The 12594-nt window shown below is 34.1% G+C and overlaps 1 protein-coding gene across 1 annotated transcript in view; it reads right to left on the bottom strand.

Annotated features, from left to right (window-relative positions):
* STXBP5L (syntaxin binding protein 5L) overlaps positions 1-12594 on the bottom strand; it is a 355378-nt gene that overhangs the window by 158925 nt on the left and 183859 nt on the right. The window contains exons 10-11 of the mRNA XM_061167943.1: positions 7963-8041; positions 2196-2350 (exon numbers count right to left, since the gene is read on the bottom strand). Of these exons, the coding sequence (XP_061023926.1) occupies positions 2196-2350; positions 7963-8041 (234 nt within the window). The remainder of the gene's footprint in view (positions 1-2195; positions 2351-7962; positions 8042-12594) is intronic.

Genomic DNA, 12594 nt, shown 5'->3' on the forward strand with positions numbered 1-12594 from the left:
AGCAAAGTAATATACATGGTTTGGCAGTAATTAGACTTGGTTACAGTACATTTATAATTTGTTTAACATTACTAGAAATTGTCCTAACATCTCTACTGATATGCAGAAATGTATATATACATATAGTGTTTGATCTTTGAAACCACACATTTTCAGTTTCTATTGCTGGCATGCATACCTTCTTTCTTGAAGAAGACATTTTCCTAACCTAAGTTTTTGGTCCTCTGTTCTTTCTTTTTTTGTTCATTAATCATTCATTATCATAACACCAAAGAGCATATATATTATGATGATTCAAAAATAAATAGTAAAGACCTCCTCCCTCTCTCTTTTATGCTCTAAACAACTGTACTGACTTAAATTTATCTTCTCTACTCCCAAGAACTGTTGTTACTGCTTATAAAACCACTATTCCTAAAATGTTATCTTTGACTCATATTACTCCCTAATATAACTGTTGACCAAATTCAATGGGTTTTCATTTTCTACTCCTATAAGCAGCAGATCAAGATGTCATAGCTTGATCATTTTAATGTATACTATCACAAAGCCTCCCCAGTTGGAATCCAAAGTTTTAGATTTCAGTCTCTCTCTTCAAACCCATACAATAAAACATTGCTTTCTTTCATTTAATATTTCCTCCAAATTCCTCTGTAGTTCCAAATATCTACAAAAGGCTTTCAATCTTTTCTCTGAATTGATCCCATTCTAGCAAATTCACAATTTCTAAAACCTTTACTCAATATTATTTTCAAGGCCCAAGTCATTCTTCAAGTCCTATCTAGATCCTACATTTTCTATAAGCTTTGTATGAATATTTCATGCAATATTTCAGTCATCAACTACCTGACTAAACTATAAATTAGCACATTATTTAAACTCTGACTCATAACTCTGCACTTAATTAAGGCGTAATATGTTTTAAGTCATAATTATCTTCCTTTTGTGGCCAGATTTTCTACAATTTGACATCAGAGGTCGGTTTCATACTTTATCCATTTATCACCAAGTTCTTGTTATACTGAGGCCATAGAAACATCCAATAAATATTTGTGGTTAATTAACAGCACAGGTAATTTGTCTGCCACTGGCAACTCGGAATAAAGTGCCACGTTTTTATTTCATATCACTTTATTCTAGGTTTTAAACATGAAACTCAGTAATTTAAAACAAATTAATACATTTATAATAAAAGTATTTATAGATTACAAGATGAGTTCCTTTGCCCTTCTAATAATCATGTGGGGTCAATATTATATTTTTTCTACAAATGATAAGTATGAAGTGATTTATCCAAGATCACATGGCTAGTAAGTGACAGAGCTAACTCATAAACTCAAATATTCTGTCTCCAAGTACAATGTTGTTCTCTCTACACCTATATTTTCCCTCCTGAAATAGTAATATATATGTGTATGAATATACATATACATATTATGGTTTTTTTCATTTATTTTTATTAGTTGGAGGCTAATTTTTAATCGTAAACTCATATTTCCCCTTCTGCATTTCATCCATCTCAATTTTTAGATTTCATTAAGATATATTTCATCATTAGATTCCATTATACAGTTTGCATGTAAGTTTAGACTAGATTTTATGTTTATAAAAAGTCTTTATATTTGGGATGATAAAAATACCTAAGCACCTCTCCTCTCAAAGACTCTTCTAATTTTTCTCAAAATTTGAATAAATCACTAACCACACATCAGCAATCCCAGAGTAATCACAGGTGCTGCAGTTGCATCTGAAGCAAAGTCAGATGTGAAACAGATGCAGCACCGCCAGAGTTACAGATCACTGATATCAGGTAAGTGCTTTAACTTTGATTGGCACAGGAATGGGATGGGTGGAGCTGGTCTAGGAGAGGCTATTAGGAGACCTCAGTTTCTCCAAGTGATTTCACCCCAGACCCCGATCGGACCCTCCCAGCTCAGCTTCCACCATCCTTATCAAAGTTTAAAGCACTTACCTGATATTAGAACCTGAAACTCCAGCACCGTTGCACTACATTTGTCTTACTTCCAGTCTGTCAAGTAGGTACAGTTGCAGAGCCTGCTCCAGCACCTGTAGCTCACAGTGTTGTATCACAGTAGATGTCAGCTGCCAAAACTAAAAATATTTAAGCTTAATTTTGTTAGGAACTTATCATTTCAAAAATTGTTTTTCAACATCGCTTCATTTTAGTTACTTACCATTTGGATAGGGTGTTTCACATAAAGTTAGAAATTCAACAATAGGATGATCCATTTCAAGCACTGTAATTGCTTTTCCATGCATGATAGTTAAACTTGGTCTTCTGCAAGCTTTGTCATAGGATAATCCACCAGAAAATATTATGAATGGTTCACTACAAAGGGAAAAAAAATGAGAGTTCCTTAGGATGACACAACATCACAGGATTGAGGCAAAAAAGAATGGACTTGGTAGGGATTATGTACAATAATTGTCAGAGCAAAAGCCTTTTCTGCTCCCAAATATCTCACCCAACAAATTTACTATTCTATTTCCCTTTTACTTGATGTACATTCTCACTGTTAAAATTACTAATGAATCAGCCTGAAGATGTTGAGGTGAGATGGGGAAAAGGCAGTAAGTTGGTCAGGGGAAAGATGCTCACTGACTCAAAAGAACATCACATATGGTTGGTTCCCAAACTCTAAATTACTACTATTAGAATGTTAGATAATATTAGTTTATCATATTAACCAGTAGGCATGTGAGGTCCCAAATCACTAAGAAATAGAAGCAAATTTCAATATAAAATGAAACGTGACAATGGCAAGCCCAGAATAGTGGAAGGTAGCATGAAAAGTCTACATAATGGTGTTTCTATATAAAAGGGTTATGACAAAAAGATGGAGAAAACTACATGTAAGGGGAAAACAATTCACCAAAAATAAATGTGATCTTCTCAACTTTACCTAGGGTAAGTCAATTTTATTTAGCTTGTAAAACTAACTTGGAACAAACTTTCATTTCTGTTAACTGCAAGTTACAGTTAGATAATAGAGGGGGTCTAAGATGATCATAAAATATTACAGCTGTCAGAAAGTTATTAAATATTTTCATAACTTTTCATTTTTCTTTTCTCAAATATCTATATCTCCAGCATATGTATATAAAAGAAAATGTGTGTTGCTATGAAGCATTTTTCAATAAGTAAAGACCAGACTGAAAATGTTCTCCAAAAATTTTTTCAAGAAACTAGACACTTTTATTGTACCAAATTCCTTGAGAATATATGCTTCACTAAATAATTCACTTCTATCTATCTGCTAAACTGAAGAATCTAATTGTTTCTAGAACTCACTCTATAAGAACCCCTGTTCTTTTACACATTGTATTGTATGTAGTACCAAACATTATCAAAGGGACATTTGCATCTTATGTGGGCTATATAATAACAAAAAAGTTTTTTAAAAAGTTTTCATCAAAACTTACATATAAAATGCCTTTGCTAATTATTATTTAAAGTTTTGTCAGTATTTTCACACAAATAATTGAGTTGTAAAATAAATATGGGAAAATGCTCTAATTTACTTTCCTTGAGTCTTTGTATCATTATATTGAGGAAAAGAAGCTAAGATCAAAAGTTACATAATATGTAACTACACTTACATGACAGCTCAAAAAGTAAAAACTATAGTGACAAAGCACAGATCACTGGGTTCCAGAGGTTAGGAGTGGGGAAAGGTGTAATTGTTAAGGGACTGCAAAGATAATTTGGTGCATATGGAAATTTTCTGTATTCTTATTGTGGTTGCAATTTCAAGAATCTATACATTTGCTTTAAAAAAAATCTATAGAACTGTATACCAAGAGAAAAAAAGGCTATTGTATAATTTATAAAATAGATAATACAATAAAAAAAAAGCATTGAGATTTTGTCTCAATGAAGGCAGAAGGATTAAATGATAAATTGTGTAATATAACAAACGTGTAACATCTGTTGAGTATTTATGATGTTCCAGGTATTTTGTGAAGAACGTCACATGCATTATTGTATTTAATCCTTAAGATTTACCAATCAGAGAACTACTATTATTATCCCCATTTAATAGATGGGTATACTAAAGCTTGGAGAATTTAACCACACATGAAGTCTATCTGTAGGCGGCTACAATAGGAAAGGATTAAAAAACTAGCAGAGAGTAATTTTTATTAACGACAGAGAACCTGATAATGCTAGTGATAGCAGGTAAAGAGATCATTATTTGCTTTTTTTAAAAGGATAAAATTATTAAGCCTGAGACCATTGTGACTGGAGCTGCAGCAAGCAAATTGGTGACGAGGGACCAGTGATCCCTGAGCAGGTTTGGGAATGGCTGGTCCGAGATAACATTAAACAGAAAACATACGCTTTACACCAGTTACCTGTGCAGACCTTTAAGGGGCCCAGCTGCTGCAACATACATGGTAAAGGAATGTGAAGTTGCTCAGTCGTGTCTGACTCTTTGAGACCCCATGGAGCCTACTGGGCTCCTCCAGCCATGGGATTTTCCAGGCAAGAGTACTGGAGTTGGTTGCCATTTCCTTCTCCAGGGGATCTTCCTGACCCAGGGATCAAACCCCAGGTCTTCCACATTGCAGGCAGACGCTTCACTGTCTGAGCCACCAGGGAAGCCCTGCACACTAAGGTAAGGTTCTTCTTATAAAGTTCCTGCTCCTGCTAAAGCTGTCCCACTTTCTTTACTTCACAAAGTATCTGCTATGTACGAGAAGGAGCAGAAACAGATTTATTTCCACTTCCAGACTAGAGTCCACTTTGCTGTGGACTCAACTTCAGTGCTCCTCTGTTTTTGTAGTCTCTTTGTGTTCTGAGCTGTGGATCCACTGCTTCTAATATAGTTGTAAATCACAACAAATTGACACAGAGTTCTACAGTGCACAGTAAGTGGCCTGATAGTGATTATATATTACTAATCATAATTATTTCATGTTAGAAATCTGAATTATTTCTACACAAACTTCAACTACCAATAACTAGAACAAATCAATTTAGAATCATAGAAAAATATTAACAGTGTGAAATAACATGGCTTTATGATGGTAACAACTGCTTTTTAAGAAAAATACTGTGGGCCTCTCATCAAATTTATGATGTTACAAACATCATAATTAAATAGGTACTGTTGATGAGAAAATTAAATTTTTCAAAAGTTAATTTTCAAGGTCACATGGTTGTTTCACTCCAATGATCTTATCATTAAACTGTCTTGCCTTGAATTCCTGATTTCTGAATTACCTTTTCTTTATGTTTATCCTTTTCTCCATTCATCTGGAACTATCCTATCCTCCATCCCTTAAAAATCCCATCTCAAGGATCTCCTTTCCTAAGAAGAATTTCACTGATTCTTCCTTCACTGTACTCCTCCATACTCCCTTTAGGCAAGGTTAGGTACCCTTGAGTGCAACACGGTATAACAACGGATGTAAATAATACTGAGCCTGAAGACTCAAGCAAAGTTAAGGTTATAAACACTGTTTTAAGAAGGAAAGAATATATGTAAAATATTTTCATCCATAATGATTAAATTTTAAATATTTTAATACTTTAGTTACAATAGTTATAAAACTGTGGTTATTTTTACTAGTTATGCATAGTAACATTCAGTCCAGTTCAGTCACTCAGTCGTGTCTGACTCTTTGCGACCCCATGAATCGCAGCACGCCAGGCCTCCCTGTCCATCACCAACTCCTGGAGTTTACTCAAACTCATGTCCATCGAGTCGGTGATGCCATCCAGCCATCTCATCCTCTGTCGTCCCCTTCTCCTCCTGCCCCCACTCCCTCCCAGCATCAGGGTCTTTTCCAATGAGTCAAATCTTCGCATGAGGTGGCCAAAGTATTGGAGTTTCAGCTTCAGCATCAGTCCTTCCAATGAACACCCAGGACTGATCTCCTTTAGGATGGACTGGTTGGATTTCCTTGCAGTCCCAGGGACTCGCAAGAGTCTTCTCCAGCACCACAGCTCAAAAGCATCAATTTTTCGGCACTCAGCTTTCCTACAGTCCAACTCTCACATCCATACATGACTACTGGAAAAACCATAGCCTTGACCAGATGGACTTTGTGGGCAAAGTAATGTCTCTGCTTTTTAATATGCTATCTAGGTTGATCATAACTTTCCTTCCAAGGAGCAAGTGTCTTTTAATTTCATGGCTGCAATCACCATCTGCAGTGATTTTGGCGCTCAAAAAAATAAAGTCTGACACTGTTTCCACTGTCTCCTCATCTATTTCCCATGAAGTGATGGGGCCAGATGCCATGATCTTCGTTTTCTGAATGTTGAGCTTTAAGCCAACTTTTTCACTCTCCTCTTTCACTTTCATCAACAGGCTCTTTAGTTCTTCTTCACTTTCTGCCGTAAGGGTGGTGTCATCTGCATATCTGAGGTTATTGATATTTCTCCCGGCAATCTTGATTCCAGCTTGTGCTTCCTCCAGCCCAGCGTTTCTCATGATGTACTCTGCATATAAGTTAAATAAGCAGGGTGACAATATACAGCCTTGATGTACTCCTTTTCCTATTTGGAACCAGTCTATTGTTCCATGTCCAGTTCTAACTGTTGCTTCCTGACCTGCATACAGGTTTCTCAAGAGGCAGGTCAGGTGGTCTGGTATTCCCATCTCCTTCAGAATTCTCCACAGTTTATTGTGATCCACACAGTCAAAAGCTTTGGCGTAGTCAATAAAGCAGATATAGATGTTTTGCTGGAACGCTCTTGCTTTTTTGATGATCCAGCAGATATTGGCAATTTGATCTCTTGTTCCTCTGCCTTTTCTAAAACCAGCTTGAACATCTGGAAGTTTACGGTTCACACATTGCTAAAGCCTGGCCTGGAGAATTTTGAGCATTACTTTACTAGCATGTGAGATGAGTGCAATTGTGCAGTAGTTTGAGCATTCTTTGGGATTGCCTTTCTTAGGGATTGGAATGAAAACTGACCTTTTCCAGTCCTGTGGCCACTGCTGAGTTTTCCAAATTTGCTGGCATATTGAGTGCAGCACTTTCACAGCATCACCTTTTAGGATGTGAAATAGCTCAACTGGCATTCCATCACACCCACTAGCTTTGTTCATAGTGATGCTTTCTAAGGCCCACCTACTTCACATTCCAGGATGTCTGGCTCTAGGTGAGTGATCACACCATTGTGATTATCTGGGTCGTGAAGATCTTAGGCTAGGCTAAAGAGGTTTTGATCCATCTATCTATCATACTTTGAGAAGAGCAGCTATAAGCAAATATTATATGTACCTGTGATGACAGGAAAATATTATAGTGTGGGCATTTAAGTAATATAAAGTAGAATTATCCAATTTAGACTTAAAACTAAGGTCTACACGAGATTTGTAATTATAGTAATTCTGGATGGGAATATTGCCACTAATAATTACTTTAGGTATAAAGAACATTGCTGATATATAGGATATGGCTGCTATACATACAAGATAAATTTTATTAAATATTATTTTTAATGTTCTATATCTTAAAATTTAGTACTATTGTATTACACCAATATACATAAATGTTTATATTCCCAACTAACTTTAATCTTTTCAAATTCAAAAAGTAAGATCTTAAAGTACAGAGACTTAGTTATATATTTAATTCATATGTAATACTAATAAGTAAATAGCTTTTGCTGTTTAATAATGCTAAATGATTGCTACTTGCAATTGCATGGCCAAAAAGCCCTTCATTGTTAAAATTAATGTATATAATACTCATATGAATATTAATAAAAATCTTTAAATAATTAAGTTACTATTTATAATAATATTGACATCATATATGTACCCATTGAATAATAAATCTGTTATCAAGGAACATTGTTGTTAATGTTAGTTAATATAATTACGTAAAACTTAACAATATACAAACATTAAAGGATATCTGTATTTCTTGTCGCTCTTTCTTACATTTTTTTTCCATAACCCCCCAAGTAAAAATGCATACCTGTTTCTACAAGTCTTGTATTCTACTTTAAGAATTGGTTTGCAAGATTCAGGTTTTCTTCCTTCTCTTTGACTTTTTCCTAAAGAAAGAAAAGGATTTTATTAAATATGAATTAAATCCTACTTATCCATAAGAATTTTTAAAGGAATATTTTTTTAAAATAATTGTGTATTTTTCATAATCAGATAGACACGTTTCTATGCATTCTAACATTCTTGTTAAATTTATAAATGGTTTACTGAGCCCTAACAATTGACTGTTATATAATCAATAAAGTTATTTGTAAACATATTTTTATTGCTTCACATTCTCCATATATAAGTCTAGCATCATATAAAGTTATTTTAATTACATAAGTTTCGTGATAAACAACTGCAGGATTGAAGACACACACATATATACTTATCTGCATAATGAAATGTATTATGAAAATCCATACTAGGCTTTAAAAATTTCACCTATGAAACAAGAAAACCCTTTCATATGCAGAAAGACTTGTCACTTAAAACTTATGATACACTATGAAAATCATTGCATTTTCATCAAATTCATTTAAAGGAAAGCCCATTAACAATCAACACAGGTGATATATTTCAAGTTTTTTTAAAATTTTAATGATGAACTCTATATTTACATAAAACAAAAATAATAGTTTCTTATAAGGGAAAGATTAAGTTCAGATTACAAAAGAGTTTGAATAAAACATCAAGAAGAGTTGAAAATGGAAATAAGTATGTCATAGGCAGAAGTAAGCTTTATCTTTATAGTTATAATTTTGCTTATTAATCTGTTTTTTAAGATGACACCTTTTATTTTAATAAATATTCTTACATTGCCAGAGCTATTTGTAGACAAAGAAAACTATCATGTAGAGAGATGTTTACATGCATATAAGTTAAAATTTCATCACAGTTTCATAATGGCAGACAAATCCAACTCAGAAGTCAGGACAGTTTTATCCAATTTGTTTAATGGCTATCAGCATACAGTATACCTTATCTGCTCCATGGCATGCTTTTTTGAAATTTCCTTCTTTTTCTTTTACTCTATGTCAACTGAAGAAGCAACCCAATAATAAATATTGACCACTATCATTTATATTGTAAAACAGGATTAAAAGTATCTATATTATATATGAAAAAGAATTGTTAACACTAAATATAGATCATTACAAAGGGACAACTTTGGCTCAGGGACTCATTCTGTACAGTGGTCGTAGAGCTAGTCAGGGATTATTAAGTTTTGATAATAAAAGGAATTAGAGAATTAAAGGAAGTAACAGACTTAGCAAAGAAGCCCATTCTTCTCAGTTGATATTTTTTCAACCCAATGCTTCTCTAGTAATTGCCAAACCGTCAGTTGACCAAACAGCGTATTTGCAGTTGTGTGTATGTATATATATGGAACCAATTACTATTTTTCAATCAGTAAACATCAGTACCATGCACTGATTTTAGTAGAAAAGAATCATTGTTTAACTAATGTTTTACTTCAGTTTCCAACTCTGATTTATTAGAAGGTGAAAGCTTTCTGCTTTGATTATATTTATTGCCTGTTAGTAATTGAAATATGCTTAAATGTCATATTGTATAAAACAACATTGTCAATAACTGTATTTATTGTTATTCCTTATTTTCACAGTATTGTAGTAAGTGGGAGGGTACAAAGAAATAACTACTAAGAAGCTTAAAATTTACTAAACAAAAAAATATTGAAAATAATGATATGAAGTACCATAAATGATTGATAGACATGAAGTACTTTAGGAGTGGAGAATAAAACTGTGGTTTCCTTTTATAACAGAAGACTTTGTAGAATTTTACAGAAGACTTCCTAGCTATTAGATTAAGAACTTAGCTATTAGACAGAAGTTGGCTAGGAGAGCATAAGAAACGACATGAAGGCAGAATGTTAAGAGAATATGGTGATGTATGATGAGAGAGTATGCTTAGAGAATAATGCATAAGCCAAACTGGGTAGATTAAAAGATTAATGTAGAAGAAGAGAGGAAAGAATGCTGATGAGGTACAAAAGAGCCATATAATGGCAATCTTTGAGACTGACTTGCCATGTAGACAAGGGAAAGCCACTGGAAGCTTCCAAGTTGAGAAATAATATGTGTAAAGCAAGGTCTCTGAAATATTAATATGGGTTTATATAATAAAGAAATTTTGAGGATGTAAGATACTGATGATGGAAAACAAGAAGATAATTACGAATGTTTAGGAAAAACAGGGAGAAAAAAACTGAAGAAAAGTAAAAAATCTCAAAAAAAGGTAGGATACTATCAATCACACCAACATATGCATTATTGGACTATTAGAAGGAGAGGAGAGAAAGGAGAAAACATTCACAGAAATATTGGCTGAAAATTTTTCTAAATTATTTGAAAGACATTATACATCTAAGAACCTCAAAAAACTCCATGTAGGATTAAAAAAATCAATCTACTCCCAGACACATCAAGGTAAAAATGCTAAAAGAAAAAAAAAATCTTGCAAGGAGCAAGAGAAAAATGATTCCTTGTATATAAGGGATCCCCAATAAGGTTAATAATAGCTGAGAATCTCTTCAGAAACAATAAGTCAAAAGGCAAAGGAATGACATACTTAGTTTACTGGGAAAAGAAACCCTGTTAACCAAGACTCTTATGTTCATCAAAATTATCTTTCAAAAATGAAGGTGAAATAAAGATGTTTCCAGATAACAAAAACTGAGAGAATGTGTTGCAAGCAGAGCTCCCTTACAAAAAATACACAGAAGTTCTTTAGGCTGAAAGAGTAATATGTACCTATATACAAAGATTATAATTAAAAGTAATTAATGTAGGTAATTATAAAAGACAGTATAATTGCACTATTCCTCTCCAACCTTAACTGATTTAAGAAGCGATATAAAAATTAATATGTATATAATTGTAATATGGGATGCTTATTTGAAAATAATAACACAGAGAAGGTTGATGGGAGCAAGGCTACAATGGAGGGAGAAAAGGACATCAAATGGTAACGTGAATCCACAAGAACAAAGGAAGAGAACCATAAATAAGCAGCAAAAAGGCTAATGTAACAAGTTCTATACATACGTACGTGTGTGTATGTGTGTGTGTATGGTAGTCACTCAATCAATCATGTCCGACTCTGTGACCCCATGGACTGTAGCTTGCCAGGCTCCCCTGTTCATGGAATTCTCCAGGCAAGAATAGTAGAGTGGGTTGCCATTCCCTTCTCCAGGGGATCTTCCCAACCCAGGAATTGAACCTGGGTCTCCCACCTTGCAGGCAGATTCTTCACCATCTGAGCCACTAGGGAAGCCGCTATACATACATACCCTTGACTAAATAAATGGTTCAAAGAAAAAAATATTTTTAGAATAATATATGCTACAACTATATACAAGCTATATATAGTTGTATACAACTATATAGTGTATACAAGCTATACACTAAAACTTCTCAGATGAAACCTAAGCAGTACAGAGAGGGAAATTTATACCTATGAGCAGCTATATTAAAAAAGAATATATGAAATCACTAACCTAACCATTCACCTAAGTCACAGAATAAAAGAACAACATAAACCTAAAGCAAACAGAAAGAAGGAAATAATAAAGATTTGAGCAGAAATTAATGAAGTATTGGGCTTCCATTGTGGCTCAGCTGGTAAAGAATCCGCCTGCAATGTGGGAGACCTGGGTTTGATCCCTGGGTTGGGAGGATCCCCTGGAGAGGGAAAGGCTAACCACTCCAGTATTCTGATCTGGAGAATTTCTTGGACCGTATAGTCCATGGGGTCAAAAGAGTCAGACATGACTGAGTGACTTTCACTTCACTTTAATGAAGTATTAATAGAATAGGAAAAAATATATCAATAGAAAATCAATACACTGAAATCTGGTTCTCTGAAAAGATCAATAAAGTAGCTGAACTGACCAGAAAAGACAGAGACAGAGATAAATGATTTAAATTCTTCCACCAATTCTTCAAACATTCTCCTAAAAACAAAAAAGGAAATATTTGCCAACTAATTCTATAAAACTATTAGTATCATCCATTGTATGAGATCAAACATTCTAATATGAGGCTAAGACAGAGCTAGAACAATGAAGAAGTGAGGTTTTTCTAAATAATGGGAATATGGTTACCATGAGAAAAACCAGTTACTGTAATATACCATATCAATAGAATAAAGAACAAAAATTACACAATTATCTCAACAGACTAAAAAGGCATCTGATGAAGTCCGACACTCTTTTGATTAAACAAAAGGCTTCAACAGAGGGAAAAAAAAGATTTCCTCAGCCTGATAAAGACTATGAATAGAAACCCAGAGCTTACCATCACATTCACTGGTGAAAGAAGAAAAACTATCCCTCTTTGATCAAAAACAACTGAAGAGAGATCAAGATGGTGGAACAGAATCATGTGGAGCTCATATCTTCCCACAGATACATTAAAAATACATCTACATGTGGAACAATTCTCATAGATTCCTACTGAATACTGGGGGAAGATCTCACGTGATCAAAACTGCAGGAAAGATCATCATGTAAGCAGGTAGGACAAAAGGGGGAAAAAAAAACAATCAGGACAGAATCTGCACCCCTGGGAGGGATCTGTAAAAGAAGAAAGGT

Source organism: Dama dama, chromosome 19 (genome assembly GCF_033118175.1).
Source record: "Dama dama isolate Ldn47 chromosome 19, ASM3311817v1, whole genome shotgun sequence".
Classification (NCBI taxonomy): Eukaryota; Metazoa; Chordata; class Mammalia; order Artiodactyla; family Cervidae; genus Dama; species Dama dama.